At 40.9% G+C, this 17,312-nt stretch overlaps 1 protein-coding gene across 12 annotated transcripts in view; it reads right to left on the reverse strand.

Moving 5' to 3' along the window:
* The window catches only part of LDB2 (LIM domain binding 2), a 463,909-nt gene that overhangs the window by 79,944 nt on the left and 366,653 nt on the right, over positions 1-17,312 (reverse strand). For all 12 annotated transcript variants that reach the window (XM_069594774.1, XM_069594775.1, XM_069594769.1 and 9 more), the window contains exon 3: positions 1,770-1,942. In XM_069594774.1, the coding sequence (XP_069450875.1) occupies positions 1,770-1,942 (173 nt within the window). The remainder of the gene's footprint in view (positions 1-1,769; positions 1,943-17,312) is intronic.

Raw genomic sequence — 17,312 nt, forward strand, 5'->3', positions numbered from 1 at the left:
AGACACCATAAACTCAATGGCATTGGATGATTCGTTTTTGCATTTATATAAGCATTTTCTTTGCCTGTGGTTTTTAACACCCCTGTGGGCACCAGAAAGGTGAAATTGCACCAAGATCAAAGAATACTTTAAATAATAAATGTTTTATATCTACTCTTTCAGCAAAATAGTGTGTAAGTAGCAGACACATCTTCAGTTTTATAATTTAGGCTTCCGCAATTAACCCTGATAATTCAGCTTCTCTTAACTATAAAGAGAAGGATGTCATTTGTGTTTTCGGCTAAAAGAAAGAACTGGTCTTGTTGATGTTACAAATTAGTTTCACACTGAGTCTTAGTCAAAACGCAGTGAACTAGTGTTCATTAAAATAAACTTCCATTTGCCAGATTCTTTGACTAAATATTTATTCTTACTAATTTTTCTGCTTGGGAGATGATACAAAGGGATTGTCTATAGTGTTCCTTTTATACTTTTGTATTCCTTAAAGATTATGACTAGTTGAATTGTGGTTTGTTGATGTTCCCCCTGCTTCTTAATATTTGAATTCAGCTTTAAAAACTTTAATTTCAGTAACAAAGCACAAATACTGACTTCACAATAATAGAAGAATGTTCTTTTAGTTGTAGGATATCCCTGAGTATCAAAACTGAAGTTCTATGTAATGTATATCATCATGGGCTAGAGTGAATTATACATAGTATCTTTCGAGTGGTGTATATTTGGAAGTTACTAATAGTCTTTAACACATTACTGACCAGAGACATATTAACACCACAGGCATTAGTTTCTAAAAAAAATCCCCCAGTCAATAATGTGTTAAAGGGCTTGTCACAAGAAAGAGATTTTAAGCATGTGTAGTGGCTGGATGGCATCACCGACTCGATGCACATGAGTTTGGGTGAACTCTGGGAGTTGGTGATGGACAGGGAGGTCTGGCATGCTGCGATTCATGGGGTCGTAAAGAGTCAGACACCACTGAGCGACTGAACTGAAGTGAGTGATGGATGGGGGTCTTCCTTGGTGGCGCAGACAGTAAAGAATCTGCCTGTAATGTGGGAGAGCTGGGTTCGATCCCTGGGTCAGGAAGATCCCCTGGAGGAGGGCATGGCAACCCACTCCAGTATTTTTGCATGGGAAATCCCATGGACAGAGGAGCTTGGGGGGCTACAGTCCATGGGGTCGCAAAGAGTTGGATACGACTGAGTGACTAAGCATAGTGATGGATGTTAACTAAACTTATTAGTAATCACCTCACAATATGCACATATATCAAATCAACATGTTGTAAACATAACACAAATACACTGTTACGTGTAAGTGGTATAAGTGTTAGTCGCTCAGTAGTGTCCGACACTCTGTGAATCTATGGACTGTAGCCCGCCAGACCCCTCAGTCCCCGGAATTCTCCAGGCAAGAATAATGGAGTGGGTTGCCATTCCCTTCTCCAGGGGATCTTCCCAACCCAGGGATCAAACCTGTGTCTCCCGCCTAACAGGTAGAGTCTTTACCAGAGAAGTCTGTTAAATGTCAATTATATCTCAATTAAAAAAAAAAAAACCACTGAAATTGTAATTTAGTAGCCTAAGTTTGATAGGCAGCCAAAACTCTCTTCTCTTTCTTGAAGGTTTATCCTGTTTGACTTTCTTGGGGTCTGTATCAAATGCACAGGGCTCCCCCAGGTCAGCTTAAAGTTCCAGAAGAAAACCCTAATCAGTATCCTCCAGCACACCCAGAGAAGAGCAAGCCTTGTCGCCGAGCCCAGCCCGTACCTTGGTAAACATGGGCTTCCCATGCTGGGTGACCATCACACACTGGTCGCAGTCCACGGTGATGGATGAGTTGTGGTAGGACTCTTTCGAGTGTTTGAGAACGTAATACAGGTCGGTCACCCCTCCTTCAAACACAGTGCTAAAATAACGAGGGATGAGGGTCCTGCCGATAGCTGGAAGAGACACACAGAGAAACAAACCATCAACAATCATGTCCGGATCGTCCCATATACCCCACACCACGGCCAGACCTCCAACTGAATACAGATCATAGCAACAGGCAAAGCTTTTCTCCTTACCAACTGCCATATCCCTTACGGCTTACAGCTAATAAAATCGAATCTCTTCACGAAGAATCTATGCAGTCATCTCTCCAGATTTGGCCTCCATCAATAATGTAAGAGTTAGTACTTTAAACATAAAGGGGGAAATGCTGATGACTTTCGACCTCATGGATATTCTCTAAGTTAACATATTTTCAAAAAATAAAACATATCCAATCCACTTGCACTTTTCAATGGATTGCACAGCAGTTACTCAATCATGTTTTATCAGTAGTAGCAGTCATAATAATATAAGTTTTGATAATGTAATGCTTTGTGGGCTATGAATTATTTTGGGGCTTCACTCGCTCACTGGATCTTCAGCACAAAGTCAAAAGACTAGGGAACTGTAGGAAGCACAATGATTATCATAGGAGAAAAAGTTATTAGGAATGTTTGAAAGTCACGTGACTTATGAGTAGATAACTGGGGTCTCTAACGTCAAATCTGCAAACACCCATAGGAGTTTGGGATGGACATGTACACACTGTTCTATTTAAAACGAGTAACCAGCAAGGACCTACTGTATGGCACAGGGAGCTCTGTTCAACGTTATGTGGCAGTCTGGATGGGAAGGGAGTTTGGGGGTGAATGGATATTATGTATATGTATGGTTGGATCCCTTTGCAGTTCCCCTGAAACTATCACAATATTGTTAATCAGATATACTCCAACATAAAATAAAAACTTAAAAAAAATCTATCTACATTGAAACACTTTCCAACACCATGTCTCAAACTGCTTTAATGAATGGATATCTTTAACAAGTGATCCCTATCTGTATACAAAGAAATCCATACCTACGTGAATGCACACTGCTCTATCTGCTTCTGGAGTTGAAAGATAATCTCTTTCCAGAATCAAAGGGCCATCTTAAGAAAACTTGATACCTTCTACTTGGTCTAAATTGGTCTCTTTCATTCTGCGTGTCCTGTCCTGTCCTGTCCCATTTTAGTTTGAGGGATTCGTAAGTAGCTGGGTCTCTCTGATATATGATGCTTAGAAACAGCTAACAAGCCCTTGCTTTAGCAGAGATTTTAAATCCTCTTACACTGAAAATCCCAACTCATAATATCAGGAATTTTGCCTATGTGCAGATTTTGAGGCAAAGTACTAAAGCACTCTCAAGTGATTCAAGATTTTAATAAATCTCTTACATTTACTATATAAGGCTTCCTGAAAGACAAAAATAATATTTAAGATAAATACATTACCATAGAGTGCTTTAGTAGGAAAGATCATTCAATCATCACTTGAATGTTTAAAAGTGTTTAATTTCATTTTAAAAGAATCAGTATTAATCCATTTTGTATGAATCTATATCTCTTTTGTACACGGATTTGGAAAAAATACTATAAAAAGAATACTCTGCCAAATGTTTTCTGAAGTGATCGCTAAAGAATCCCAATGTGAATGCCTAGTCTCTGAATAATTTATATAGTTGTTATTGCTTCATATTTACTGCAGTGAAATCAATCAACAAGTGTGTGCTGAATATTCCAGGATCTTTGGCAATTTCATCCTAAATAATCCTTATACATACACTTCCTAAATACTGCCTAATCCCCAATAGTGCATGTTTATTTGCTAAATATAAAATTCAAAGAAGAGTCATTTGAGTCCATCATATCCTTAAACATATGCATAGCTGATATGTCATAAAGAAAACTTTGCTAATATGAAAAACCTTATTGTACTTTGCTAAACAGCTAAAATTAATTAAACGCATTTCAAATATTCCAAGTTAAAACTAATTACCATAAATCAGCTCTAGCAATTTGACATTTTGGGATCTGTACTGTGGAAAGTAAACACACACCATAAAAATATAGATGTAGGGTGAAAATATTTCACTACAATATCCAAGGAATTGTCACATTAAAAAGGTTATGCAAATAAACATCATTGGATTAGCCACATTATCATTTATTCATGAATCATGCACAATTTAATTTCTCTGTAGTAGTGTTTGCTATATGTAAGCATTATTTTCATTCATAGTTTAAGGAAACTCAAATGGGAAAAACCTTCAAAATTCCTTAACTTTCAATTGAAATTTTTCAATCTTTTTTTGTGTGATAAAAGTCACATAAAACAAAGCATACTATTTCAAAAGTATGTTCACTTTGCTGGGCAACTCTCACCATCACCCACCTCCTGAAGTTTTCACCTTCCTAAACTGAAACTCCGTCCCCTTTAAACACTACCCCCCCCCCCCGCCTCCTGACCCCCTGTTCCCTGGCATCTGACTTTATGAATGTCACTACTCTAGGTGACGTGTATAAGGGGAATTATAGGGTGTCCGTGTGCGTCTGGTATGGCCTCTCTGACTCCAGATAATGCACAAGCTCTATACTCAATAGACGTAGAGGGCGGCGACTTGGCTTCACTGAATCCGCTCTATCACTGAAGGAGATGATTGTTAAGGATACCTGAGGGTTGCTTTCAGTCCCGTGTCCTTTGTTGGACTACATCTACCATCTTCGCGCTGTCTGACTTGGACCGTCATGCACGAAGCTCTGTTATCCTCTGTGGTAGACTAGCTACTCTGATGACCCCACTGCATCACAGCAGTGGGATTCACAACCTTCCATATGTAGCCTCCTCTTTTCAGATCGGCCTGGATCCTGTGATCTGCTTTCATAAATAGAAGGTGGCTTACTTTACTCTGTATAAGCTCTAGGTTCATCTACCTCATTAGACCTGAGTCAAGCCCATTCCTTTTTATGGCTGAGTAATATTTCACTGGGGCTTCCTAGGAGGCTAGTGGTAAAGAATCTGGCTGTCAATGCAGGAACACATAAGAGGTTCAGGTTCAATTCCTGGGTCGGGACAATCTCCTGGAGGAGGGCATGGCAACCCACTCCAGTATTCTTGTCTGGAGAATCCCCATGGACAGAGGGGCCTGGTGACTTCAGTCCACAGGTTGCAAACAGTGGGACATGACTGAAGTGACTTAGCAAGCACACATGCAATATTCCACTGTGTCTGTACATCACAACTTCCTCATCCATCTATCTGTTGACAGACACCTAGGTTGCTTCCATGTCCTAGCTATTGTAAATCATGCTGCGGTGAACACTGGGGTACATGTGTCTTTTTCAATTACAGTTTTCTCAGGATATCTGCCCAGTCTTGGGAATGCTGGGTCATAGTGTAGTTTCATTCCTAGTCTTTCAAGCAATCTCTGCACCATTCTCCATAGTGGTTGTATCAATTTGCAGTCCCACCAACAGGGCAAGAAGGATCCCCTTTCTTAGCACTATCTCCAGCATCTGGTTTTTGAAGATTACACAGAGTGAAATAAATCCAGAAGAAAAAGACAAATATCCTATATTAACGTATTTATATAGAGTCTAGAAAGAGGGTACTGATGAACCTATCTGCGGGGCAGAAATGGAAAGGCAGACACAGAGAACTGACTTGTGGACACAGTCAGGGAAGCAGAGAAGGGGACGAATGGAGAGAAGGCACTGACATGTGTGCCGTGCCCTGTATAAAATAGTCAGTGGAAACTTGCTGCATGATGCAGGGAATCAAATCCGAATTCTGTGACAACCTAGAGGGGTGGGAAATTAAAATACACTTGCTCCCTTGGAAGAAAAGCTATAAGCAACGTAGACAGCATATTAAAAAGCTGAGACATTACTTTGCTGACAAAGGTCCATCTAGTCAAAGCTATGGTTTTTCTGGTAGTCAAGTATGGATGTGAGAGTTGGACCATAAAGAAAGCTGAGCACCGAAGAACTGATGCTTTTGAACTGTGGTGTTGGAGAAGACTCTTGAGAGTCCCTTGGACTGCAAGGAGATCCAACAGATCCATCCTAAAGGAGATCAGCCCTGAATACTTATTGGAAGGACTGATGCTGAAGCTGAAGCTCCGATACTTTGGTCACCTGATGCAAAGAGCTGACTCATTAGAAAAGGCCCTAATGCTGAGAAAGATTGAAGGCAGGGGGAGAAGGGAATGACAGAGGATGGAGATGGCTGGATGGAAATCACTGTCTCAACGGACATGAGTTTGAGCAAGCTGTGGGAGATGGTGAAGGACAGGGAAGCCTGGCGTGCGGCAGTCCATGGGGTCGCAAAGAGTCAGACATGACTGAGTGACTGAACAACAGAGTGGCGGGATGGAGTGGGGGGAGGGCGGGAGGTTCAAGGGGGAGGAGACAGGCCTATACCTGCGGCTGATTCACGTAGACATATGGTAGAAACCAACACAATATTGTAAAGCGATTTTCCTCCAATTAAAAATAAATAAATAAAAAAAATATATATAAGGTGGCACAAGTAACTTTGTGTCTATTGGGGCCCAAACCTGGTAAGGCCTAGATGCTTCCACCTTGAGCTTAAGGGAAAAACCGGTTGCTATGTGCAAAGTCCAACTACTCTTAAAACTGCCATCCTGCAAGAAGCCCAACCTAGCCACGTGGAACAGTCGCACGAAGGGGAGTACAAAGGACAACATCCCCAGTTGAGCATCCAGCCAAGAGCCAGCAGTAGCTTGCATGAGGAAGGACGTTCTGGACACTTGAGCCCCCAAAGAGCTGCCTTGAGCATGTCTCGCATGGATCAGAAGCTAGCTGCCTTCCAGAGACTTTGCCCAAACTGCAGAATCATGGGTCAATAAAACAAGCATCTTGGGGCATTTCTAAATACAGCAAAGGTTAATCACAGCAGACTTTCAATCTCTTAGGCTACAAAGATGGGCGAATTGGAATTCTTCCCTGGAAGAGGATAGTTTTGCCACGAAAAGCATGTGAATTGTAGAAATTCTGTACCGAGGAAGCAGATCAGAGAGACTGACTCTCTGTGGACTGATGCGGGTCTCATCTTAGCTGGGACAGAAGCCAACTCCATCTCTTGGAGGTTTCACTTATGTGAAATACGTACCCCTACTTTTTTGCTCGAGTTTGTGTTCGATTTCTGCAATTAGTGAACAGAGATATCTTGATTCATGTTGTCCTGTTTCAGCATGGAATAAAGAGCAGACACACAAAATAAAGAGGAAGTGATAAGAAAAAGTTGTCAAAGACTATACCTGTATTTTAATCGTTGCTCCTACAAACTTGGGTTTCCCTCACGGCTCAGTGGTAAACAATCCACCTGCCAATGCTGGAGATGCAGGTTCGATCTTTGGGTTGGGAAGATCCCTGGAGAAGGAGATGACAAGCCAATCTAATTTTCTTGCCTGGGAAATCCCTTGGAGAGAGGAGCCTGGGGGCCCACAGCCCATGGGGCCTCAGAGCTGGACATGATTTAGCAACTAAACAACAGCAACAAACTTAGAGCCTTAACGTCCACCTGTCTGTCTACCCTCTATTATTTATCTATCATCTATTACTTATCTTATAGTTCTGACAGTCTGACGTGGGTCTTGCTGGGCCCAAATTAAGGTGTCAGCAGGGCTGTGCTCCTTTCTAGAGGCTCTAGGGGAGACTCACTTTTCCTGCTCTTCCAGCATCCACAGGCTCTCTCTTACTGCCTGACTGTGGCCACTTCCTCCATCTTCAGAGTCAGCAATGGTGGGAGGGCTCTACGTGGTCTTATCCTTGCCTCCTCCTCTGCCTCCCTCTCCCACTGTGAAGGGCCCTCGTGAGTGCAGCGTGCCTGTGCGTGTGCTCGGTTGCTTCAGGCGTGTCTGACTCCTTGCGACCCCGCAGACTGCAGCCCGCCAGGCTCCTCTGCCCGGGGGATTCTCCAGGCACACATACTGAAGTGGGCTGCGGTGGCCTCCTCCATGGGGGTCTTCCTGAGCCAGGGACTGAACCCAGGTCTCCTGCATCTCCTTCACTGCAGGCAGATTCTTTACCCACTGAGTCACCTGGGAAGCCCCCCTGAGCACACTGGGCCCACCCAAATAATCCAAGATCATTGCCCACCTCAAGATCCTTCATTTAATCGAATCTGCAAAGTTCATTTTGCCAAAAGGTAACGTCTTCATAGGTTCCAGGGGTTAGGACTGAACTTTTCTGGGAGGCTGATATTCTGTCTGCCATCAAAGAGCTTCTGTTCTACAAGGGAGTGGAGTCAAAAATACAGCACACACATGCACACTAGATACAACATTTAATGTGCAATGAATGGGAAGAGAAACCAGAAAAAAGAATTGCATGTGTTTGAGGATCCCGCTCTATAGCGTGTTCATTGATTTCCTCTATAAACCTTTACAGAACCCAGAGCAGGTGCAAAGCTCCTTGGCAGGTGCTGGAAACACAAAGATAGATTTTTGTCCTTGTCTCAACACCTAATTTCTCATAACAAATATCTAAGTATCTGTAACATAATGTAAAAATAAAGTTTAAAAATAGATTTGTGATTTTGAACTTTGCCGTTTTCTCCTGAATCCTGAATTTGATGTACAATTTTATTACTTTTGAGGCACTAAGATTAAAATGTCCTTTTAATTTAATAAATGGTGCATCCACACCACCAAGCCTAATATAAATGACTTTAAAGTGAACATTTCAGATTTAGACCCCGTGGACCCCTAATTCATCAGCCATACCAATTCTGAATCTATTTAAGTTGCATACTGTCCCACTCATAAGCTACACCTATGCTTTACATTGATACATTAATCCTTGGAATAAAAAATAATTTTAAGTATTGATATGATAAATCTACATTTGTGCCTCCATGAAAGGGATTGTATCTTTCAAATATACTTGAAAAGAGATTAAGATTCTAATAATTATAAAAGTGATTCTATTTTTCTAACACATTTAGGTCAAAGCTCCAAAAAACTGGAAAGAGGGAGTATGGAGAGTCAGATAGCATGAGAAGATTTTCTGTGATATTATGTGAGTGGAATACTGTATATGTTATTTATCCGTGTGTTTATGAAACAGAAAAGAAGATCACAGATTAAATTATTCAGGAGTCTGAAATGTGTATAAAGAATGTTTAAACAATGCTCTACCTTGTAGGTAAACACGATTAGTTCAGAATAGCTAACAATTTGTGTGTGTGTGTGTGTGTGTCTGTGTGTGTGTGTGTCTGTGTGTGTGTGTGTATGCTATTCGCTCAGTTGTGTCTGACTCTGCGATCGCATGGACTGTAGCCCACCAGTTCCTCAGTCCATAAGAATTCCCAGGCAAGAATACTGGAGTGGGTTGCCATTTCCTTCCTCAGGAAATCTTCCCAACCCAGGGACTGAACCCTGGTCTCCTGCATTGCAGGCAGATTCTTTACCATCTGAGCCACCAGGAAAGCCCATTATCCAAAGGGAATTTGGTGCTGAGCTCTGAATTCCAGTTCCTCGGTAAGTTTTCCCTTGTTCTGTTTGTCCCCAACTATTGGCCCCACTTCCCCAGAAATTCTTGCTGGGAAAATTGGAGGGCTGATGGAACTGTGGAGGCAGGATCTAGCTTCTCTTTTTTCTCATAAGGGTTACTTGTAGACATCGAGCTGTCTACAGGATACCTGTAGATATTAGCTGATTTCCCCCCTATTTAGAAACCAAATGGTACACATTGGTAGCTCTTAATCACTGAGAAGATATAAGCATCCGCCTTTTGGAGCAGTTTGTCTCTGCTAATAATTATGAAATGCTTTTCTTAAACTCTTGAGGATGTTTAGAAGGAATTCACATGAAGGAAATTGCAAGAAGAAAATAATCACATGAGAAAACGTTCAAACTAGTAACCAAAATACATATTAGAATAAAGTTAAAAAGATTAAAACATCAACCTGATGAGGCTGTGGTGAAATGAGCATACTCAGATACTTCTAGGGAAATCAATGTAACAATTACTCCTAGTGTGGGGAGTGTCTTAACTCTCAGATAGCTTATTAGACGTGACGCTAAGCTCTTGGTAAAGATCCTGGCCAAACTGAGGTTCTAGTGTTCAGCTCTTAAGTGCCCCCAAGACCATTGTCCAATGTGAAGACCTTTTGGTTCGGGGTCATCCCTTATATTCTAAATGCCTATAACTTCACCTTTCAAAGAAAATTCACTCCAAAAAATGTAAAAGGTTGAGGGAATTAAATGAAAATGGGGAATAAGAACAATGCATATAACTAACAATATATTAGGACCACTTCACTCTTGACAATTATTTAACTAGTGATTTTCTACCTCATTGGAAAAGGAAATCATGCTACCATACTGTGCATTAGTGCTTTTAATTAGGCATAGTTAATTATTATAAAGCAATTGATAACTATGATTTTTAAACATTTTTTTCATAAACATGACAATGGATAAACCAGTTGCCTAAATCTGAGTAGTTTTTGTAGAGTTGTTCTAAAGCTGCAGTACCTCAAAAATTCAAAAGGAAATTCTGCTAGAGATACCACTACATCATACATACAAAATTCTACTCATAATACACATGAAGATTCAGTCAACTTTAGACTTCTCTGAATTCAGAAATTAGTAAATGCATTATGCTAACATAATGGGAATGCTCCTAGTACTGAAATAAACAATACTGATGTTTTTATTTATGGTCCTTGTGACATCATACACAGTAGCTCAGTTGTGTGTGACTCTGCAGCCCCATGGACTGTGGCCCACGGGAGCCTCTGTCCATGGGATTCTCCAGGCAAGAGTGCTGGAGTGGGTTGCCAGTTCCTCCTCCAGGGGATCTTCCTGACCCTGGGATTGAACTTGCATATCCTGCGGCTTCTGCATTGACAGGAAGATTCTTTACTACTGAGCCGCCAAATATAACTATATAATCAAAACGATGGAATTAAAACATGCTTGAACTTTGATGGCGGTGATATAGGATTAAGGCAGATTTCTTTGTCTTGATGAAGGTAAACAAGTCCAAATCACTTGACTTTCATAAATTATCTTCATTGTCATGTACCTTTAACTACTTTTTGTAAACAGAGCAATCTGATTTAAACGTTCTTCTTTCTTGCTATTTCAAAGACTTTCATTCAATATACGTTTAAGTACCTGCTATGGGCCCAACATTGTTCTAGGTGCTGGAGATAAATAGCAGACAAGTGGGAAGACAGAATAAAACTGGTAGGGAAGGAAGGCAGGCTGGTTTAGGTTGGCTGGTCTGCAAGGCTGCAGTGGTGAGGTTTTGATGGAGCTGAGTCTAGGCTGGACAGGTCATGTGAGCATCTGGGAACGAAAAGGTCCTATAAGGCAAAAGCCCTAAGACAGAAATGAGCTGGAATTGAATGAGCCTGGTGTGTCCCAGGGTCAGAAAGAAGGAAGTGTGGCGGGACCACAGTCCCGGAGAGTGAGATGACAGGTGAGTTCAGAAAAGGAGGTGGGGCCAGACTATCCAGAAACTTCTTGGCTGCTGCAAAGACTGGCAGCTCAATCTCAGTGCAGATCAACAGCAGTTTCAGGCTTTAGCCAATGATGTGATCAGACAGACTTACTCTGTTTTTCAATGTATTATATTATATTATGATCTGATGAAGCTGCTGCTTTTAAATGTGTCATCCACCTGTCAACACGGTTCCAAAGTGCCACAAAGTTTTTTGTTCCTCCCAGAAATCTAATAGGCATTTTTCTTCCGTTTTCTACCAGAAGACTTCTATTCGACACCACCTAGCAGAGATGCTGGAAGAACAGTGCAGACTGTGATAAATCTCATCCCGCTCTTAGGGAGCTTCTGGTCAACTGATTCTTAGAGTTGTGAGTTCATTAGTTAAGGACAAATATAATAGGATGCAACTCATGGCTTGTTCTTATTCTCCATTGTTTATTCATTCTGGACACACAAATGGAACCCATACATGTTTGCTGAATGAGTGAGTGCAATCCATGAATGGATTTACAGTTTAAAAGTTCCAAGAATTTACGTGTAAGACTTGCCTCATTTCACCTTATTTAATTCACCCAGTGATTGGGCATAATCAGAGAACTTTGGTCCGTGATTTTTTTTTCAGCTATACCACAGAGTGTTTTTCTCACTTATATGCCTCTCATGATGGGCAAAATTCTTTATTTCTTTGACCCACAGTTTTGATAATGACATTGTGCAAGGGAAGTCCACAGCCACTGTGCACCTCTCACCACGAATCAGTACCTATAGGTATGAAATTGAAACCCTTGAATAACTTCCAGATTAAATCCATGTCCTAGTTACTGTACCTAATGACACGAGCCAGTGTTGATGAGAAGAGTGAGGCATCAGAGAAACACCCGAGCTGAAGGATGAAAGTGAAAGTCACTCAGTTGTATCTGACTCTTTGCGACCCTATGGAATATACAGTCCATGGAATTCTCCAGGCCAGAATCCTGGAGTGGGTAGCCTTTCCCTTCTCCAGGGGATCTTCCCAAACCGAGAACTGAACCTATGTCTCCCACATTGCAGGTGGATTCTTTATCAGCTGAGTCACAAGGGAAACCCAAGAATTCTGGAGTAAGCAGCTTATCCCTTCTCCAGCGGATCTTCCTGACCCAGGAATCGAACTGGGGCCTCTTGCACTGCAGGTGGATTCTTTGCCAACCGAGCCATCATGGAAACGTAGACACCAATCAGACACAAGGGACCGGAGGGAGGCCGAGGAGACAGCATGTGTGTAAGGAGCATGTGCATTTCCCATGGTTTGGGCTGCAGCCTTTTTTTAATCTTTAAAAATTAAAAAAAAATTTTTCTCTTTAATGTAAACTGTTTTAAAAAATCTTTATTGATTTTGCTTCTGTTGTACATTTTGTGGCTGTGGGGCATATGGGATCTTAGTTCCCTGACCAGGGATTGAATTGGCACCCTCTGCATTGGAAGGCGAAGTCTTAACTATTGGGCCACAAAGGAAGTAGCAACCAGAACTTATATATTTGTACTTTAGAAGAGTTTGTCTGGATGAACTATTACATAACCATGACATTTTCTCACTCTTTCCTTAGGACAGTATGATATTCTTTTAGTTATCCAAATTTTATAAAGTAGTTTACATCTGGCAGATTTATTTCTGCTCTATTATTTTTATTTCAATATTTTCATAACTGATACGGATACTGTTTATTCTTCTAGATAAACTTTAAGATAATTTTGCAAGTCCTGCCCCCCTACCAAGAAAAATTGGAAGGAGGTTCGTTTAAATTAAATGTGCTAAAAAAATTTGACATCTTTAGAATACCCAATCATCCCGTAAAAGAAGATAAAATGTCCATTTGTTTAAATCTTTATTTCCACCTCACAATAATTCTGTAGCTTTCTATAAGTAGATAGCTAACAGTGCTTGAATATTTTAGTTATGCTGAATGGTTAATGTAATTTTTTTCATTATTTTTCTGTTTGGAACACAGACACTTACTTGAATGCTCTTACTATTTTAATAGTCTTTTGGAAGATTGCTTTGATTTTTCTAGGTGAAGAAATCTATGTATTTCCTTCTTTCCAGTATATTTATATCATTAATTTCTCATTTTACTACAATAGTTGGAATAGCTCTTCCAGGACAAAAGGAAAAATAATGAGGTAAGTAGTAGGCTTTCCTTTTTACCCCTGATTTTTTTGAGCATTTCCTCTAAGAGTAAGGGAAGTACTTTTTGTTGATTTGAGATCTGATCATTTAACTTACTATGGAAAGAGAAACAAATTATTTTTGTAACTCTTGTGTTTATGATTTTGTCCTTTTTAATCCTGATGAATGTCTAATTTGATCAAGTGCTTCCTCACTTATTATTGAGTTGGCTATCTAAGTTCCTTTAGAAAATTACCTATTAATATATTTGCAGTTATCAAATAATTTTTGTACTTGGTATAAACCTTTTTCTTGTGCACACATATATTTTAAATAAAGTTTTGTATAAATCCGTGATTTTATTAGTTTCTTTAACAAAGACCCATGAAAGCAGTGCTTTATATGAGGCGTTAGTCTAGGTACTAACTTAGAACGGTGGGGCAAGAGACGACCTCACATTTAGTCCAGGGACTCCAGCATTTTCTAATTCCAGTGCATTTCTGAAGATCTTAAGAAGCACCCCTAGCTAGTTCCGTACTTCAAAAGTACTATTGAAAAAGAATACGTTTAGCATGTTTCTCTGATTTGAGTAAAGTGAACTCAACTCATGGTGATACTGATTAGCTCCTGATTAGTGATTATGAGTAACACTTAACATATGTGGGAAAAATATGATACCGTATACTAACAATTATTTAATAAATGTAATAAGATTATCCATGATTATATTTCACACCCTCACTTTTTGCAGAAGAATCTGATGGCTAGAGAAGAATACTGCATAGCTGCTTGGAGCCAGGGTAATATAAAGTAGAATGCTTATTCTTTTTTTTTTTTCTTTATTTTACTTTACAATACTGTATTGGTTTTGCCATACATTGACATGAATCCACCACGGGTGTACATGTGATCCCAAACATGAACCCCCCTCCCACCTCCCTCCCCACAACATCCCTCTGGGTCATCCCCGTGCACCAGCCCCAAGCATGCTGTATCCTGCATCGGACATAGACTGCTTATTCTTTTTAACTGACCAAACCTTGTTTGTTTCTATGCCTGAATTTAATTTTCATTAATTTTTTAGTTACATGAGTGATCCACATGCAAAAAGTTAATACAGTGCGGTTGCAGAGACTCACTAACTGTTCACTAGATCTGATTTTTTTTTCTAGGCATAGAGTAGACCTCACTTCCTAAACTCCGTTATGGCTGGGAGGCTGCCTTATGATGGCGTTGAAACCAATGTCCAATGGATGTTTCTATTCTTTTCATTTTTTCCCACTAAGCAGACATCAAGGAAAACTATTCAACTTTCAGAAATAATGGATGAAATCATTCTATGTGTAACTGATAAGCTCTTTCCCAGCTCTAACAGCCAGGTGTTGAAGACCATGGATCCCTGATAGCACACACTTTCTCCACAACTTCACCAGCACTGAATATTGTCAACTTTTGCATTTTTTCTGCCATTTAGATCACAAAGCATTTCCCTCATGATGTGACAACCCTCAACTATGCAGTTTTATGTATGTGTAGATGATGAAATTAAGTAATTAACCACAGACTTCCAACTCATGGGGTTAATGTTCCAAGTGAGTTATCCATATCTGACATTTTCAGATGGTTTGCCATTTTCTGGAACTTTTTTTTTACCCCAAACCCCTTCATTTTACTAAAAGAAAAATAACTCCTCTAGGCTAGAGAAGAAAAAAAAAATTCCATTCCTTGATTTTTCAAAGGTGCCAAACATCAAGAATTCTTACGAAATTATTTCAATATGATGATTTATTGGAACTGCTCAAACTCAGACCCGTGGGGATACCATAAGTCATTCAATTCTGTGTTTTAATATCAGCACAGTTCAACTGAGTTAGAGAAAGGCTGCCAGAGAAACAGACATATGTGTATGATTTCAAACTTAATCAAAACCAGGGCTCGGCAACCTTTAGCAATGCCAAGAGTGGCGAAAGAGACCATTTCCTCTCTGTAGAGACAGGCAGACACGGGGAAACTGGGCCCGTCCCCAGGACTGGATATTACACAAGACATTCCCTGTAAGGTGTTAAGTGGTCACTAAAATAGAAGCTAATAAAACATGACCCTTTAAAGTGGATTTTGAAGTCACGGGAAAGGTTTGTAGAATTAAAATAATAAACTGGCTGTACCCACCGTTCTCCCAACTCCATTTCAGTCTCACCCATTCCCTTAGTGTTTCCAGGCTCAGCACACCTTGAAACCATCATTCACGCAGCATCCTTTGCCTGTGATCCCCTAATCTTCCCTCTTCTGCTTCATCCTAAGGCCTAGGCAATCTTCAATCTCAGCTCAAGGACCACATCCTATAGTGGAGGGTCCCTTTTCCCCTTCTAGGTTTCCTCTCTGTCCTTAGTACTCTTCTTTAAAATTATTACTATTATTTTAGCTGTGCCCGAGGTTAAGTGAGATCTTATTTCTCAGACCAGGGATCAAACCTGTGCCCCCTGTGGTGAAAGGGCAGAGTCCCAACCACTGGCTCACCAGGGGAGCCCCTCTCCTTGGTACCGTTCAAGTGATTTTAAGCTTGGACGCTGTGGTCAAAGTTCTAAATTCATTGACTTTCTTGGTGACCTTGAACAAACCATTTATGCCCTTCACATCCCAGTTTCTTCATCATAGAAACAGGAGTAGCAGATCCACGCATTCAGTGAGCAGTTAGAGGTATTACTAGCATCATACGTGTAAAGTACTTGGCACAGGGTTGGACTCTGTGAGCATTTAATGCATGTCATTGTTCCCATAACGCTCCGCGTGTGCACGGACCATGCAGCTTTTACCCTGCAGCCCTGGCATCCTCCACTTTATTCTCTCGCCATCACTGACGGAGGTTCCCTGAAGGCAGAGAACATTTCTCCATCATCTTAGTATCACAGCACATTCGGGATGTGAATAGCTACTTAAGAGACGTTTAGCATGTAGATGAAGGTAGATTTGGCATGTCTGCATAGAGAGGCTGCCAGCCCCAGCCTGGTTACGTGTACACGTGGGGTTTTAACGCAGAGGTGAAGCCACTTTCAGAGTTCAGGGCTGGAGAACCAAAATCACAAGGAGAAGAAAGGAAGGTTTTAAGGTCCCATGTCTGGAATTTTCATATCTGGATGTTCTGGTCCAGATAATTAAGGATCAAAGATTAGTCATTTTGAAAGATTTATCTTGGGATTAAAGCTAATTTTGCATTTTATAAGTAAAAAAGTGTCTCAACTGAGACTCCTTAGTTTGAAGGGGCTTCCCCCTTACTGTATCTGTGGGACTGATTTATAAACATCCAAACTCCATAAACAAGAGCAGGCCTCTTTAAGAAAGAAACTAAAGGGAAAGAACCCTGGAGAATGGGAACGACAACTCTTTCCAGCCTTCTTGCCTGGACAATGCCATGGACAGAGGAGTCTCATGGGCTACGGTCCGCAGGGTTGCAAAGAGTTGGACATGACTGAAGCGACTTAGCATGCACGCATGAAAAGGGAAAGAAAGAGAGAAGGAAAGGAAGGAAAGAATGGAATGAAGTCAGGAAGGCAGAGAGAGAGAGAGAAAGAAAGACGGAAAGAAAGAAAGAAAGGCACCATCTGCAGGCCAAGTCAGCATTCCAGGGGCATTTTACAGGGATGTAAAAATCCTTGGAAATGAGAAGCAGTAAAAGAGGGTCAGCTTCGCATTCCACAGAAGTCCACTGGGGGCTGTGCTTCTGACCCTTAAACGGTGTCTACAAGCAAAGGAACAGCGATTCCGACAGTGAGTTCAATGTTGCGTAGGCTTTCTGGCAGCAGCACTTAACAGCCCCACTGCACCCACCCGCATCTGG

This window comes from Ovis canadensis, chromosome 6, assembly GCF_042477335.2.
Source record: "Ovis canadensis isolate MfBH-ARS-UI-01 breed Bighorn chromosome 6, ARS-UI_OviCan_v2, whole genome shotgun sequence".
NCBI lineage: Eukaryota > Metazoa > Chordata > Mammalia > Artiodactyla > Bovidae > Ovis > Ovis canadensis.